The sequence below is a fragment of the Chiloscyllium plagiosum genome, chromosome 30 (genome assembly GCF_004010195.1).
Source record: "Chiloscyllium plagiosum isolate BGI_BamShark_2017 chromosome 30, ASM401019v2, whole genome shotgun sequence".
NCBI classification, from domain to species: Eukaryota; Metazoa; Chordata; class Chondrichthyes; order Orectolobiformes; family Hemiscylliidae; genus Chiloscyllium; species Chiloscyllium plagiosum.
Window position 1 is genome coordinate 29,788,718 of NC_057739.1, and position 17,892 is coordinate 29,806,609.

The 17,892-nt window shown below is 39.7% G+C and overlaps 1 protein-coding gene across 4 annotated transcripts in view; it reads left to right on the forward strand.

Annotated features, from left to right (window-relative positions):
• mvb12ba (multivesicular body subunit 12Ba) overlaps window positions 1-17,892 on the forward strand; it is a 177,839-nt gene that overhangs the window by 36,166 nt on the left and 123,781 nt on the right. For all 4 annotated transcript variants that reach the window (XM_043720218.1, XM_043720217.1, XM_043720220.1 and 1 more), the window contains exon 3: window positions 7,486-7,593. In XM_043720218.1, the coding sequence (XP_043576153.1) occupies window positions 7,486-7,593 (108 nt within the window). The remainder of the gene's footprint in view (window positions 1-7,485; window positions 7,594-17,892) is intronic.

The following is a 17,892-nucleotide window of genomic DNA, read 5'->3' on the forward strand; positions in this document are numbered from 1 at the left end:
CCCCCACCCCACTCCGGCCTATCACCCTCACCTTGACCTCCTTCCACCTATTGCATTTCCAATGCCCCTCCCCCAAGTCCCTACCTTTTATCTTAGCCTGCTGGGCACACTTTCCTCATTCCTGAAGAAGGGCTTATGCCCGAAACATCGATTCTCCTGTTCCTTGGATGCTGCCTGACCTGCTGCGCTTTTCTAGCAACACATTTTCAGCTCTGATCTCCAGCATCTGCAGTCCTCACTTTCTCCTCATAGTCAGTACCTTGTCTGTTATAAATATTTGAAGAGAAAACTGTTTAGTGTGATTCACCAGTCTTTCGGACTTATAGCCTATACACGTAGTGGCACATGGACACTGAAATTCACATACCACACAACTTCAGTGTGATAGGCAGAATATTGTTGGGCTTAACAGCATTTACCATTTATATTGTAACTGTATAGTATCAGCAGGAAACAGCAGGCCTCCCCTCGCCTGTTGCTCACATTTTTTGAGGTACCTCAGCTAGACTGGGCACTTATAACTGAAAATGGCAGCCTTCAGCCTGTTCATGAGTTTGCATGATATAGCAAAAACTGATCTGATCAGCTTAGCCACTGTCCTACAGTATAGATTTGTTGCACCCTATTTCAGCTTCAATCTTATACGATGAGCAAATGGCTTAGGTGCTATTTACAAGGCAAACCTTATAACAACTGGAACTGTAGGAATCCCAGTGCATAAATTTCCCAGTAAAAGTAGGATTGCAGTAGTCCATGGTAGAGAAATGTCTGGCAGATTTCTCAACTAGCCTATGAAGAAAAAGGAACATTCATGTGCTCAGTTTCAAGGGTACGTTTAGCAAAGGATGAAGTCCAGTAGAAGGTGTAAGGAAATTCTTCGGTGTTTATCTGCGATTGATTTAAAAATAACAAATTTGTTATGTACGTAATGGAAATGTTATTCTTTAAGGATAAGGTATCTCGGAATTTGAGTAACCGGTGAAGCTTGCTGGTTCATGCAGATTTTCTGCTTCAGCAACATGAGTGATGTTCAAAGCTAACTGCTGTCAAGCCACAATATGTGTTGGTTGTAGTCCTAATGAGTAATAAAGTATATGGATTTCAATGTCATGGCATTGCATAAGTAGACCATACTTTACAACTCTGGTGAATCATACCGTGCATAGATCCTTGGCTGTTCAAAGCACAAACACACTGACTGTACCAACCAGCCCATTCTTGCAAAAGTTCTAGACTGTGTTCGATACTAGATGTGTTTCTGCCATTGGGCACCATTTGCTGAATAATCCCGAGTGTACTATGAATCACACTCTTGTAAGAAAACTTGCCTGTTTCCTTTCTGGATTGTAAACTGGAGTTGAAGTTGGATTGCTCTATAGCTGAAATATCAGGAGAGTAAAGGCAATTTGAGAAAATCAAGTGGATTACACTGTCTTACACCTTAAATAAAAATGTTATTTTTTGAAGTACTGAGGAGGATACTTTTGAGACTGAATCTTTTGTGTTAAGGAAAGACTGCCTGATGGTAGCCTTATGTTTGGTTGAGCTACAGTTTGTTGCAGTGCTGTGCAACCAAAGATCTCCAGAGCTGTCAAAATTAAAACATCTCTCTCTTCCTCTCATGCAAAAAATCCCAAGAAAACTTTAAAAAATGAAATCCAGCAAGAAAAGAGCTATGTCCAGAGATCACTCTCTGGCCAAGCACCACTCCAAGGCTCTGTACATGCCAGTTGACATGCTGGTGCAATCACTTCCACTTTCTTCAACCACTGCCACATGTAGACCATTGGTTCGTGCTGTGGAATTTGGAGGAAATGTATCCCAAATTCACTGGGGCAAGTATCTAAGTTAAGGACAACCATTGCTTTGCAAATAAGAGTATCATCTTTGCTGAAATCTGAGACTATTTAGAGTCATAGATAGAGTCATAGAGATATACAGCATGGAAACAGACCCTTTGGTCAAACCCGTCCATGCCGACGAGATATCCCAACCCAATTTAGTCCCACCTGCCAGCACCCGGTCCATATCCCTCCAAACCCTTCCTATTCATATACCCATCCAAATGCCTCTTAAATGTTGCAATTGTACCAGCCTCCACCATATATAGAATGAACTTCCTCCGACAGTTCATTCTATATATGTACCACACTCTGTGTGAAAAAGTTGCCCCTTAGGTCTCTTTTATATCTTTCCCCTCTCACCCTAAACCTATGCCCTCTAGTTCTGGACTCTCCCACCCCAGGGAAAAGACTTTGCCTATTTACCCTATCCATACCCCTCATAATTTTGTAAACCTCTATAACATCACCCCTCAGTCTCCGATGCTCCATGGACGCCCCAGCCTGTTCAGCCTCTCCCTATAGCTCAAATTCTCCAACCCTGGCAACATCCTTGTAAATCTTTTCTGAACCCTTTCAAGTTTCACAACATTTTTCTGATAGGAAGGAGACCAGAATTGCACGCAATTTTCCAACAGTGGCCTAACCAATGTCCTGTACAGCTGCAACATGATGTCCCAACTCCTGTACTCAGTACTCTGACCAATAAAGGAAAGCATACCAAATGCCTCCTTCACTATCCTATCTACCTGCGACTCCACTTTCAAGGAGCTATGAACATGCGCTCCAAGCTCTCTTTGTTCAGCAACACACCCGAGGACCTTGCCATTAAGTGTGTAAGTCCTGCTAAGATTTGCTTTCCCAAAATGCAGCACCTCGCATTTGTTTGAATTAAACTCCATCTGCCACTTCTCAGCCCATTGGCCCTTCTGGTCAAGATCCTGTTGTAATCTGACCACTACACCTCCAATTTTGGTGTCATCTGCAAACATACTAACTGTTTACCTCTTATGCTCGCATTCAAATCATTTATGTAAATGATAAAAAGTAGAGGACCCAGCACCGATCCTCTTCAGAATTTTGTTTTCCCTACTCCTGATATCTATGCCAAACCATCTGGCTTCGTTGTGAATGATTGTGTGTATGTATATTTGAGATTATTGAAGAGTTTTGCTTTAAGCCACATTATAGAGATTAGGAAACCATTCTTTTCTCTGCTGTTGGTTAAAATTGAGTGCATTACAATGAATATAGTTATTTCTTGTTCATGACCAAAGCTGGTATGAATTGCTTCAGTCCTGCATAGCAGTCAGTTGGGCAAGTTTGTTGTTTTACTGATCTAATTGGGAACTTGTGTATTTTGTGATGGCTTGTGGAAAAGTGGGATACAATTATTGGTGCACTCACCTTAGTTAAATCGTGACATTGAAACATTTCAAGACTTGTCAGTTGCGTTCACAACTTGGAATGTTTACGTGTACTACATTTATTAATGTGCAGGGTCCTGTTCTTTGTAGACAAACAGAACATGTCGCTGCATTACACATGTTTCAACGAAACAAAATAGTTGATGGCTATTTCCTGGTTAATGCCTTTGATCAAGAGATTGTCCTATCTTAGATAACCTGCCAAGCTTAAATTGATCTTTTTTTAGTTTGATTCTACAGATTTTATAGTCTGCCTGTTTAGAGATATTATTATACACCTCCTAGAGCAGGTAGAAATTGAACTTTGGCCCAGAAGTAAGAGCACTACCACTGTACCACAAGTGCCCTCCTGGCTTAAGTTTAAACAAAGCTTGGCAGTTAACTATCAATCATTATCTATTGGTGCATTCACCATGGCAACACCTCCAGAGTCATGCTAGCCAGCCACTTGGAGTCAGTGAGTACGGAAACCGAGCCCTCGGTCCAACTCATCCAGGCTGACCAGGTTTCCAAACTAATCTCATTTGCCTGCCTTTCGCCCATATTCCTCTAAATCTGTCCAAATGCCTTTCAAATGTTGTAACCACTTTCTCTGGCAGTTCATTCCACATACGAGAGCCACCCTCTGTGTGATCAAGTTGCTCCTAAGGTGCATTTTAAATATTAAAATGATGTCCTCTAGTTTTAAACTTCCCATCCTAGGAAAAAGATCTTTGTTATCCATCTTATCTATACCTCTCATGATTTTATAAACCTCTGTAAGGTTACCCTTCAACCTGCTATGCTCCAGTGAAAAACAGTCCTAGCCTATCCAGTCTCTCCTTATAACTCAAACTCTCCAATCCCAGTAACACCCTCGTAAATTTTTCCATTTAATAATATCTTTCCTATAGCAGGCAACTAGAACTGTATATAATACTCCAAAAGCGGTCTTACCAACATCCTGCACAATAGCAACATGATGTCCTGAGTCTTATACTCCAGTGGTCTGAGCAATGAAGACAAGCATGCCAAACACCACCACCTTTTACTACCCTGTCTACCTGCACCGCAGTTTTCAAGGAACACTATGTACCTGAACCCATAGGGTTCTCTGTTCGACAACACTCCCCAGGGCCCTACCATTAACTGTGTATGTCCTACTTTTGTTTGTGTTACCAAAATGCAGCACCTTGCATTTATTTAAATTAAGCTTCACCTGCCACTGCATGGACGTAACTCAATCTGGAAAATTGCACAAATGATATTGTAGCACCTGCAAAACAATGGAGTAACAGTCTTTTATTTATTTTGTATGCTTTGTCCATGTGAATTATATCAGTATCAGTAATTCGGGAATAGGAATAAATACCTGAAAATGTGCTGACTGTGATTGCAAATGCAGAAATTGTGCAAAATATGAGCAACTCCAAAAGGCTGATCAGAAGTATTATGTAGTTCTTTTTGTGAAAATGGTTAAGTAGACTTTGAGTCTCAGTCTTGGATTGTTTGCAAACAAATTTTATTTAAAGTATAGAAATGAATGTACTTTTGTCAAGGATTGCTTAAGGTTACTCAGTCATTTCATTCACCGTATCTTGAGTTCTGATTGTTTTTTTAAAAGTTCCATTTTTCTAATACAAGTACTTTTTGGATATTTTTTTTAGTGCAAAATTGCCTTTGTAGTCTCTGGAGCTGTCGGTCCAGTGAAGCTGTGAAGAACAAGGTGTATTGTGGTGTTCTAAATGTTGGTTGTGTTAGTTGAGAGAGATGTTTTAACCAATGTAATACTGAGATGAAATAATGGCGGTTTTAAGCCTGTCACTGATGATGTTGGGCATGGAACTCTTTGAAGTCAGTAGAAATATTGCACAGTATTAAGACATTCTTTGTTTTTCTCTCTTTCTCTCTTTCTCTTTCTCTTTCTCTTTCTCTTTCTCTTTCTCTATCTATCTGTCTATCTGTCTCTCTTCTCCCCACCTCACATTGAAATAATCTTGATCTTGCTGGATTCTTTTACTTTTAATGGCAGAAATGTGTCTCTGCCACTCTTTTGCAAATCAATATAAATGGTCTCTTTCTGAGACTCACAATAAAGGTAGACCTTTTTGAAATGAAATAAATAATGAGCAGCTCAGTTTTCTAAATAATGGAAGCTGCTATTTCTGCAAATTTGTATATCTGTGCATGAAAATGATACTAGTGACCTGGTTTGCATTGTATATTTGGTGCTTGGTTCATGTTACTGTGCTCTAACAGGCAGTGAATTTCCAAACCATTGCTTTGACAGTTTCACCCTAAAGTATGTATGTCATGTTGGGTGATTTTGTGAAAATGATTAGTGTGTGTGAATGCTTCAGGTATCTGCAGTCTCAGCTGCTAGAGCAGAGGTTCCCAAACTTGTGTACTCCCTTCCAGATCAGCCGGCCTTCCAGCATACATGTTTAATACTTTAAACTCCTAATGCCAGAGCACTGAGCGCATTGTACAAGCTATACTATATTTGAAACACTGTCTTATTAGTTCCACTTGCCATTAATGTAATGGTTGAGGTTGTTTGTTTGAGCTTGCTTGCATACTGTTTGCAAGTGATTAGTGATTGTTTGAAGTGGAAGTTGTTCAGATTAGGCTTCACTGGCCAATAGCAAACTCTTTTTGTGCTCCATGCTTGGGTGAATGAAAGTTGTATTCACCTCTGCACCTGCCTGTTCCTACGAAAGCAGGTGACCATTTCATTTCATTTCATTTCATTTCATTTCATTAAGCAGTTTTTCGCATTTTTGCCAGTGGTCTGATTTATTGGTTAACATTCGCACTACTTACTGCATTGTATGCCAAATAAAGATGAAAGGAGCATCATTAAACCTTGCAAGGAGGTGGCCATGACAAGGCCCAAATCATTTTTTGTGTGTGTGTATATAAAATACCAAGTCTATAACATCCTTGTGTTTACTCAGATAAACTTCTATTCAGCATTATTCTCTGACTCCTTTTTCCTTAAGATGGTTTTGGTCGAAAGTTAGCTTTGTCCCTTTAATTCCCCCGGACTGCAACAAATGCAGTTCTTGATAAGGATGCTAGCATCTTAAGAAATAATGAAAATCCCTTAATTACTGATTACTCTGTTTCTTTGTCTAAGTTTGTTGATGATACGTTTTGTGAGGCAGACACCAGATTGCAGAGATGTGGACATGTTAAGTGAGTGGGTTACAAGGTGGTAGATGGAATATAACATGGGCAATTGTGATTTTATTCACTTTGATATTTAAAATTGAAAAGCTTTTTTAAAGAAGTTGTGAAACTTTGCAACTCCCTGTCAATAGCTCCCTTGATAGTATATACCCCTTTCTCACTAATTTTCCTTCCAGAAATTCTTAAGTATAAAAAGGCAAACTTTTGTTTGAATATATTACTTGTGTTATTGTTTTGGATCTTCAGCCCACCAAGACTGCACCAACATGATGCCTTTCTACACTAAAAATCTTTTCCCTCTGTGCTACCTGTATCCCTCTATTACCTGCCTATTCATATATCTGTCAATTTCTGTTTGAATGTTTCAATAAGTAGATGTAATTGTGCTATCTGTGTTAACTAATGAGTATTAACCAAATCTAGTTTTTAAATTGAATGAAGTATTTTCTTTTCCGGATTAAAGAAAGATTGCATGTTTCAGTTTCACTTTGTAGTGGACCGTGTTAATTGTACTATAACTGTAAATTGAGATTACCCACGTTACAACATCTCCATTTCAAAATGAATAGTCTGATGTGTGTAAATTGCAATTACCATTGTCAATTGTGTAAACTGTGCTTTCAAGACTGGTGACTAACAGTAGTCAGAAGCAAAACCATTCTTAGCACATCTCATTATTTTCTCCTATGTTGTTTCATAAGTTGTCAACATAACACAATATAAGCATTCCCTGACATGGTTTGAATTTTAAGTATATGGTAATTTTTTTCCACCATTGCCAAGCACCATCCATTCTACTTGCCCACAAATGTTGTAAGATTCCTTATCAAAACCATTTGCAATGTATCTTGAGGCAGCTGTGCCCTTGAAGACTGAATTTTTTTAAGAAGCATTTTCGTAAATAATTTTGTACAATGTCTGATGGAATGATTTAATGAGATGCAGTATGATACAGTCAGTGTTAATTAGGGAAAGTAGCAAAACTCACTGTACATGAATCAGCTTTATCCCACCTCGTATTTGCACATGCTGTCTTGTTCTTACAGATTTCGCAAACAGCAGATGGTTTGGATGCTGACCTCTGGAAGGACGGCTTATTTAAATCCAAGGTCACTAGATATCTCTGTTTTACGAGATCATTTTCTAAGGAGAATGTAAGTTCAAATCAATGACCTCGTGCTTGTGATTTTATAGCAGTTGGTTTTGGTCATGAAAAATGGAAGCCTGTGTAAATGTATTAGAGTCCATTTCAGTAACCAATTTAGGAGCACTTATTACAAATATAGTGGTTTCAATAAGATGGTAGAATGCCATATAATACTTTCTTAAATTCAATTTATTAGAATGAGGGTCAAAATATGAAATCACAGTTCAATTGCTTTTGCTTTGCCAGTTACAATTCACATACATATATTGTGTAGCTTCAAATTTTACTAGGTACAGCTTTTTAAATATATAATCAATAGTTTACTGCAATGAAGAGTAACAGCCTTTGTTTTTGGTTTGGTGCAGCTATGTTATCATATTCACAACTTGAGTGCATTGTATATGAAGCTTTTACATGTCTTTTTGAAGCCACTGTTATGAGATAATCTTAAGTAGGGGTCTAAAAAGAATCATTGTACCATTAGTTGAGGCATGCCTAAAGGAGAGTACGAAAACAAATTGCAGAGAGGTGGTAGCATATTGTAAGTCTTGAGTAGAAAGGTTTCCTCCCTTTGAACCATTCAGTACACACCTGAAAGGGCAGGCAGTGAGCTTGCTTTCAGGGTTTTGTCACTGCTTCTTTGGAGAAAAGTGCAATTAACTAGCCCTTGGACTTTCCTTTTTTTCCCTTTTATTCCACTACATTCTGCCATGGGGAAGCACCTGGCCTCATGGATGAGACTGGGATCTTATGGCAATGAGAAATATGGGAGTCAGTTTGTAATATTTGATTCCAGAGGCAGGATATGTTGGAGTTGGTGCAGTATGTGGCTTAAATGACCATATGCAATCCAATAGGCTAAATTTGTAATCAGTTAAAAATTTTGAAGCTGAGATGAATGTCAAAAGACATCCTGCATCTCAATGAACAACTACGTCAATTGTTATCTGCATTTTCCTTCCAAGTCACTTCGGAGAAGGGCAAAGCTGAGAACTAAATAAGTTCTTGGCTAATAAAGATTCTGTGTGGAATGTTGGAAAAGTAATAATTATTCATTTTTATTCCTGATTGTGCGCACCTGTGAAAAGTTGAACAAACCATTAGTGTACTGTTCATGTTGACATGAAAATTTGTGGTCTGCAGTCTGTTCAGCCCTCTAATCGCTTCCACATGTCTTACTCTATCTCACTGAAGAATAGTGACCTTTGCTTTTTATTAGAACAATTTAAACTATGTTTTTATTCTCTAAAATCTTAATAAAAAATTGCAGGTTTTGTCTGGAGTGTTTTGGTTAGTCATTTTATGAGGTGTATCTGGTTATTTGGTGAGGAGTGCATAGGTGTAGTCTGTACTGAATGTTACAGTCAAGTTTTAAACTATCTAATTTACCAATTGTTACCCACAGTTACAGATAACACTTTTTTTTTCAAAACCACTTCACAAAACATAGAGCGCCCTGTAAGAGAAGGGATGGCATGGAGATTATCTAGTAGGTATGGGAGGGGGTGCATAAGATATATGAAATGGTAATTGGAGATGACATAGAAAGAAGGGATTGAATAAGAATAATATGCAGTAGATTAATGGGGTGGGATGGGTATGGCATTGGAATGGAATGGGGTGGAGCTTTAAAGAACATTGTGGAAGTAAAGTTAACAAATAGGACCATTAAGACATAGGAGCAGAAATTAGGCCATTCAGTTATGGGCTGATAGATTTTTCAACCCCATTTTCCTGTTTTTCCCTTTAACCTTTGATCTCCTTGGTAATCAAGCACAAATGTTTTGTCTCTGCCAGTTTAAATATATTTGAGGCACGCACTCACAAGCTGTGCATTAATCTGTATTTGGTGAGTTATGTTCCTATTTCAAATTTCCATCTGTTGTATGCTCAGTATCACTGTCTATTAACCTTTTACTGTGTAAGTGATTGAAAATGTTGCTGCTTGATATCTTGGAATTCTATTAGACTTGATGCTGATTTTCTGACTCTACGTCCTCCAGCATTAAACAGGTAATGTGGGCTGTGTCATGGATATATTCAGTACTGCAAGACGTGTCCATTGTTGGTAGTAAAAACATATGACATTTTCCAGTGGTGACAACCCACACCAGTGATTTACAAGTTTCCATTTTTGGAGTTTTTTTTTTGTTTTGTTCGAAGCTTTGCAGGCTGACATATGCTAATACTGCAATATGTCATCAGCATCAGTAGTAAAGTCCTTCAGAACTCTTTCTTCTTCATGACGAACTACAGCTCCTCTCCTCCTACATGGCACTCTATGTTTTATCGTGATGCTTAGCCAACAGCAGCACGCACCAACCTGAGTTACATGGCCTTGATCTTGACCAAAACTGGTAGATGTCTTCAGAAACTTCTCAGCTTTGCTTATGATGATCTGAATGGTGTGGCTCCAATGTTATTTTCAAGTAACAAAAAGCTACAGCAACCTTCATTTGCTTGATATCAGCCTCTGGATTTAGCATCTGTCTTCAGCCTGCTTGTACTTCTGTACTGAACTCATCATCCCCTGAGCTCTGATTACTCTGTTTCATTTTTATATTGTTTTCTAGCAGAGCTTTTGATTTCATAAGAACATAATGTGGAGGTGCTGGTGTTGGACTGAGGTGGACAAAGGTAAAAATCACACACCGCCCAGGTTATAGTCTAATAGGTTTATTGGAAGTAGTAGCTTTCAGAGTGCTGCTCCTTCATCAGGTAGCATAAGAAAGAGGAGCAGGAGTAGGCCATTTTGCCCATCGAGCCTTCTCTGCTATTCAATAACATCATGGCTTATCTATTTGTGGACTCAGCTCCACTTACCTGCCTGCTCACCATAAACCTTAAATTCTTGTACAGTAAAGGAATTATCTTTACCTTAAAAACATTCAGTGAGGTAGCCTCAACTGCTTCATTGAGCGAGGAATTCCACAGATTCACAACCTTTTGGGTGAAGAAGTTCTTTCTCAACAGAGTCCTTAATCTGCTCCCCCTTATTTTGAGGTGATGCCCGAGTTCTAGTTTCATCACCAGTGGAAACAACCTCATTGCTTCTGTCTTACGTATTCCCTTCATAATTTTGTATGTTTCTATAAGTTTCCCCCCTCATTCTTCTAAATTACAGGGAGTGTAGTCCCAGTCTACTCAGTCTCTCCTCAAATAAAACAAAGAACTGTGGATGCTGGAGATCTGAAATGAACCAAAACAGAAATTTTTGGAGAACTGCAACAAGTCTGGCTGTCACTTTGGAGAGAAAACATGATTCATGTTTTGAGTCCTGTGACCTTTCTTCAGAACTTGAAGAATCGTCACTAGACTCAAAGCATTGATTAGATTCCCTACAGTGTGGAAACAGGCCAGTTGGCCCAACAGGTCCACACCAACTCTCCAAAAGGTAACCCACCCAGACCCATTCCCCCTACATTTACCCCTAACTAATGCACCTGACACAATGGGCAATTTTAGCATGGCTAATTCACCTGGCCTCTGCACACCTTTGGATTGTGGGAGGAAACCCACGCAGATAGTCACCCGAGGTTAGATTCGAACCTGGGTCCCTGGCGCTGAGCCACCATGCCACCCTACTTTGTTTACTCACCACAGATGGAGAAACTGCTGAGTTTCTCCAGAATTTTGTTTTTTGTTTTGATTTTCTTTCCCTGCTTCCATTCTGTTAGGGGCTATGTCAAAATGCAAGTATTGATCACAAATTTTATTTTACTATTTTTGCTTTCTCAAACATTGCCTGTTTTTGCCATTACCTCTGCTCATTTGCTGCCAGAATCCTCGCTTTTTTTTGTTATCTTCAGAATTAGCTTTTCCAGTGTTTTCTTGGTTGGCTCCTCATTCTCCATCCTCTTTAAACCTTAGTGAATATTCAGTCTGTCACAACATCATGCTTGCTCATCCATCATGTTCTTGGTGGCCTACAGTTCCTCACATGCCTCTTAATTCTAAGTGTTCATCCTCTTAGAACATTACGGCACAGTACAGGCCCTTTGGCTCTCGATGTTGCACTGCCTTCTCATACTAACCTGAAGCCCATCCCACCTACACTATTCCATGTACGTTCATATGCCTGTTCAATGACGACTTAAATGCACTTAAACTTGGTGAATCAACTACCATTGCTGGCAAAGCATTCCATACCCTTACTACTCTCTGAATAAAGAAACTATCTCTGACATCTGTCTTATACCTACCTCCCCTCACTTTAAAGTTGTGTTACCTCGTGTTTGCCGTCCCCATACTTGGAAAAAGGCTCTCCCTGTCCACCCTATCTAACCCTCTGATTATCTTGTATGTCTCTATTAAGTCACCTCTCAACCTTCTTCTCTCTAATGAGAAAAGCCTCAAGACCCTCAGCCTTTCCTGGTAAGACATTCCTTCCATTCCAGGCAACATCCTAGTAAATCTCCTCTGCACCCTTTCCAAAGCTTCCACATCCTTCTTATAATGCAGTGACCAGAACTGTACACAATACTCCCAAGTGTGGCCGTACCAGAGCTTTGTACAGCTGCAGAATAACCTCCTGGTTCTGGAACTCAATCCCTCTATTAATAAAGGCTAAAACACTGTATGCCTTCTTAACAACCCTGTCAATCTGGGTGGCAACTTTCAGAGATCTGTGTACATGGACACCGAGCTCTCTCTGCTCATCTGCACTCCCAAGAATCTTACCATTAGCCCAGTACTTTGCATTCCGACTACTCCGTCAAAGTGTATCACCTCACACTTGTCCACATTAAACTCCATTTGCCACCTCTCAGCCCAGCTCTGCATCCTATTTATGTCTCTCTGCAACCTACTACTCTTGCTAAATCTACTCTTCATCTCGCCTATCTCTTCTTTCACCATGATCTCCCTTCCTCCAAAATTTTTCATTACTCGGGTTGTGTCGTCTTGGGCATTTCTTCTCTCTCGGCACTTCCAGCTGTCTGAGCCCTGCACTCCTGAATTCCCTAAAATATCTTAGTGCAGAGACAATCTCCTTTTCCACAAAGACCTTCATTAAAATCCACCACCTCATTTACTGTTTTGTTCATTCACTGTCGTCTCTCTGCCACTTTTGAAGTGACATGGGAATTTGAAAGATACTGTTTAGATTCAGAACTGTTGCTGAAGGATATCCCTTTCGGGTTCACAAAACTCAGCCAGTTATATCTTTTGCTAACTGCTTTTAAACTGCTCGGTCAGACAGTACTTTACAATAAGGCTGTGTTAGGAATTAGTATTTAAAGATTAAAGTATGAGTGTTTAATTGAGAATATCATTTCTGCAGCAGTCACCATCATGCTTGACATGGAGTGAGTTTTTTTTTTGATTCAATGAGTTTTTAGCTCATTTCACCTAATGGTATAATGAGCTCACAAATCTACTTCAATAATACCTTGAACAAACTGAATGAGCAGCAAAACCTCAAAGTTGGGTACCTGACTGAATGCATCTACAGTTTAATAGTTGTTGGTGATATGACCTTTTTATTTAATCTTTTGAAGGCTTGGGCCTGTTCCTAGGAATGGATTTTAACACATATGAGTGGTCATTTATGATCATTCCAATATCTCTAACATCAGCAGTACCTCTTCAACAACATCCCACTCCAACACCATTTAAAAGCATAGTATTTTTGCAGTTAAATTGGCCTACTTATTATTGATAAGCTTCTTATTGTAGTCAGAAATCCACTAATGCTTTTGTTTTGCTGATTTTCTAATAAAACTGCAATTGATGCTTTGTTCAGGCTAGATAATCACTTGCCTGAATGTTTAAATTTGCCTCAATGCAAAGACTGCAGGAGCAAAGAAGAAGAGCACAAGAATGCAAAAACAAATCATTATTTATCATTTACGTATTAACTGGCAATATTTCCCTTGATTATTTTATATGAAAGGGTTTAGCATGGAAGAAGGAAATTGGACCTTTGCCAGGAGAGAAGAAAATTCAAGTTGCTGGAGCAAAGTGTGATTGAATAAACTGTTCTTAGTATAATTTTCAATAGGAAGCAAGGAAATTGCAAAGTGTGGAGGTGTTTAGCAATATTTTGGCTGAAAGGATGAATGCAACTGTTGCAACAGATCGTAGAAATAAACCGGTGGCTATTTGCACCTTCAAATGTTAGTTGAAGTGCCATGATACATGCCCTTGGAAGATGTTTGAAAGCAAGTGTGCCAAAGTGCATAAAACTGGCAAAGCTTAGTGGGGCACAGACAATTGATTTTCTGGCTAGAAGATGGAAAACATTGGAAAGTAGTAATAAAAGCTAATAAAGATATGGATTAATATATGGGCAGCCAGATTGAATCTGTCTTTCATTTAACTTGTGTACTTCTAAATGTTAACTAATTGCACCAGATGACTGGCAGAAAGAAATTGAGCAGTTTCAGTAAGATTCTAACTTGCCCATCATAGTTCAAGTGATGGTTTTAACCAATGTGCCTTGTTAATATACTGCTGGTTCATGGAAAATTAGCTGCTATGCCGTCAAACATTTGACTGGTTTTGGACATGCAGTGATATTTGCAGAGATATAGGGTACAGGTTTCTAGAGGGCCTTACCTTAAGAACTGGATGTGCATAGCAAAAAAAGCCTTATCTATCTTTTGTAGGATTTGAAGGAAGACTTGCCCAGAAGGCAACGTTTTTAAAAAAAAAAATCTTGCAATTTCAAATTTGAGATCCTCTTCTCAGATTTTTGCTCAGGCTGAATGTTAGCTTTGGGGCCCACACCATAAATTTGTCGTTGCGCCCTAATGAGCTCACTTATGACTTGCATGGGTGAAACCAGCCTGTCTTGAAGCATGGCTCTGAAATTGTATATTTCTGCTGGTTAAGTCATGTGGGGCATTTTAACTGCCCATGTTAAAATCTATCTAATAGGTGGAGTTGAAATTCCATTCTGCCCCCACTCCCCAACCCAGGGCTAAAGAGAGAAATTATGGGCTCCTTTCAGCTTCTGACTTTACAATGTACTTTAGGCCCTATAGAACAGAAGAGTGCAGAATAGGAAGAGGTCATTCAGTCTGCACCAGGTCTTTCTAAGAGGAATCCAGTGCCTCCTTAAAAGTTAAATTTGGGCATGTGATTAGTAATCCTCCAGCCATTGGAAACAGTTTCAGTTTATTCAATCCAAACCCTTTCTCATTTTATAGTATTTCTACCACAATTCCTCTGCCTTTTTTGGCTCTCAGGAGAACAACTCCAGTTTTAATCATTCCTGGATTTGTTCAAGTAAATTTCTTCCTGTCTGTACAAAACCTTGGTGCCAGAACTCAAAACCATAGACACAGTGGGGTCACACAGTTTACTATAGGTTCAGCCAAAAAAAACTTGGTTTCTTTGCTTTATGCCTGAAGACTATAGAAAGCAGAGATTTCAATATGATAGACTTTATAGCCTTGGCATTGTTAGACAGCTTTGTCATTCATATTATGTAAGCATCTCTACCTATTTGAACCTGGCAGTATGTCAAAGTCACTTCTTTTGAAGACTGTACAGATTTTCTTGAGGACTGCTTCTTTGATTTTTTAGGTATTACTTTCATCCTTGTTAACATATTTATTAGAAAGAACAAAGGACAAACAAAATTTACAGCCCAGGAACGGGCCCTTCAGCCTTCCAAGCCTGAACCGATCCAAATTCACTGTCTAAACCTGTCGCCCAATTCCTAAGCATCTGTATCCCTCTGCTCCCCACCTACTCATGCATCTGTCCAACTGCATCTTAAATAAATCTGTCGTGCCTGTCTCTACTACCTCTGCTGGCAACGCGTTCCAGCCACCTATCACCCTCTGTGTAAAGTACTTGCCATGTGTATCTCCTGTAAACTTTTCACCTCTCACCTTGAAAGCATGACCTCTCGTTATTGAATCCTTCACCCTGTGAAAAAGCTTATCTCTATCTACCTTGTCTAAATCCTTCATGCTTTTGTCAACCCCAATCAGGTGCCCCCTCAATCTCCTTTTTTCGAATGAAAACAAACCTAACCTACTCGACCTCTCTTCATAGCTAGCACCTTCCATACCAGGCAACATTCTTTCTATGCACCCTCTCTAAAGCGTCCACATCCTTTTGGTAATGTGGCAATCAGAACTGTACACAGTATTCTAAATGTCTTGTACAATTTTAACATGACCTGCCAGTACTTACACTTCATCCCTCGTCCGATGAAGGCAAGCATACCATAAGCCTTCTTGACCACTCTATCCAGCTGTGCAGGGTACAATGGACCTGAACTCCTAAATCTCCCTGCTCATCAACTTTTCCCAAAGCTCTTCCATTTACTGTATAATTCGCTCTAGAATTAGACTTTCCAAAACACATCACCTCACATTTGCCTGGATTGAACTCCATCTGCCACTTCTCCACCCAACTCTCCAATCTATCTATATTCTCTTGTATTCTTTGACAGTCCCCTATGCTTTCTGCTACTCCACCAATCTTCGTGCCATCTGCAAATTTGCTGATCATACCAACAACGCCCTCTTCCAGATCATTTATGTATATCACAAACAACAGTGGCCCCAGCACTGATCCCTGTGGAACACCACTGGCCACCTTTCTCCATTTCGAGAAACTCCCTTCAACTACTACTCTCTGTCTCCTGTTCTTTTATCTTGTTCAACCAGTTCTTTATCCACCTAGCTAGAACACCCTGCATACCATGTGACTTCACTTTCTCCATTAGTTTACCATAGGGAACCTTATCAAGCACCTTACTAAAGTCCATGTAAATGACATCAACAGCCCTTCTTTCACCTATCAACTTGGTCACTTCCTCAAAGAACTCTATAAGTTGGTAAGGCACGATCTCCTCTGCACAAAACCATGCTGCCTTGTAGCATTATATCATTATGTGTTCTCATTTGGTATTTTGGATACTCAACAAAATTAGAAGAACTTTTCAATATCCTCAATTATCAAGCCTTTGGTAACCTCGAGCTACAACATGCAAGGAAATCATTCATTTATAGACTGCACAGTATTTAAATTGGCAAAACATAACAAGCATAAATTAGTAATAAAAATTATTTTGAAAGTAACTCTCAGCGTCTCTTTATATTGAAGTGTCTGTCGTTTTAACACACCACCTGCAGATTAGTGAGGTCACAAACATCTCCATCACCATATGGGCAAAGTGTTTTAACCAGATAGTTGCAACTATTTAACTGCATTTCTGATCTTCATTTAAAGATTGACACATTGTTCATAATATTTCTTACGTAGTAGCTACTGAATTTATGCTGTCTTATGTTGCAGATTTCACATTTTATTTGCAAGGAATTCCTTTTACCTCAGTTAATACAAATTCCCTGGCCTCTGGTTAGATGAGAATTGTTTACTTGCAGGTTTAAAAACGTCCATTCTCTTTTTTTTCTGCTTTCCCCCAACCTTGTAAGCACCTCCTTCTCCCCTTCATTGATAGTTTTACCCTATCCTCCTACCAACATCCTCCTTCCTACCTCTCACTTGCAGCCTGTTCCTTCTCCTGCTACCACTTGCATGTGCCTCCATTTTACTCCCTCACCCCTTTCCATTCCCCTGGAACCCTAGGTGCAGCAGGCCACCTAAAGTCTGGCTCCTGGTGGCAAAGCTACCGGCCTGTGCTCAGTCAGCAGTAACTCCAGTGATTAGTCCGCAATAGGCATTTACGCAATAGGCATTTACGTACCGAGCTGTTTTCACCAACTCCATTTCCCCCCCCCCCCCCCACCCACCAAACATCCCCCAAACCACATGTTGGTCCTGTCTGTAGCAGCAAATGTGAGAGAGGAACAGCATGTGATTGGAGGAATATTAGATTAGAGAGACAGTATTTTGGTTTGAGCAGTAGATCACAGAGTGTTGCTATGGTACAGTGTTTAGCACTGCTGCATCATTGCCAGAGACCTGGGTTCGATTCTATCCTTCGGTGACTGTGCAAACATCATACAGACATTTTTACTGTATCTGTGTGGTTTTGCACCAGGTGCTCTGGTTCCTCCCACAGTTTAAAGGTGTGCAGTTTAGGTGAATTGATCATGCTAAATTGCCCTGCAGTGTCCAGGGATATAGAACATAGAACAGTACAACACAGAACAAACCCTTCAGCCCACAATGTTGTGCCAACCATTGATCCTCATGTATGCACCCTCAAATTTCTGTGACCATATGCATGTCCAGCAGTCTCTTAAATGTCCCCAATGACCTTGCTTCCACAACTGCTGCTGGCAACGCATTCCATGCTCTCTCAACTCTCTGTGTAAAGAACTCGCCTCTGACATCCCCTCTATACTTTCCTCCAACCACCTTAAAACTATGACCCCTC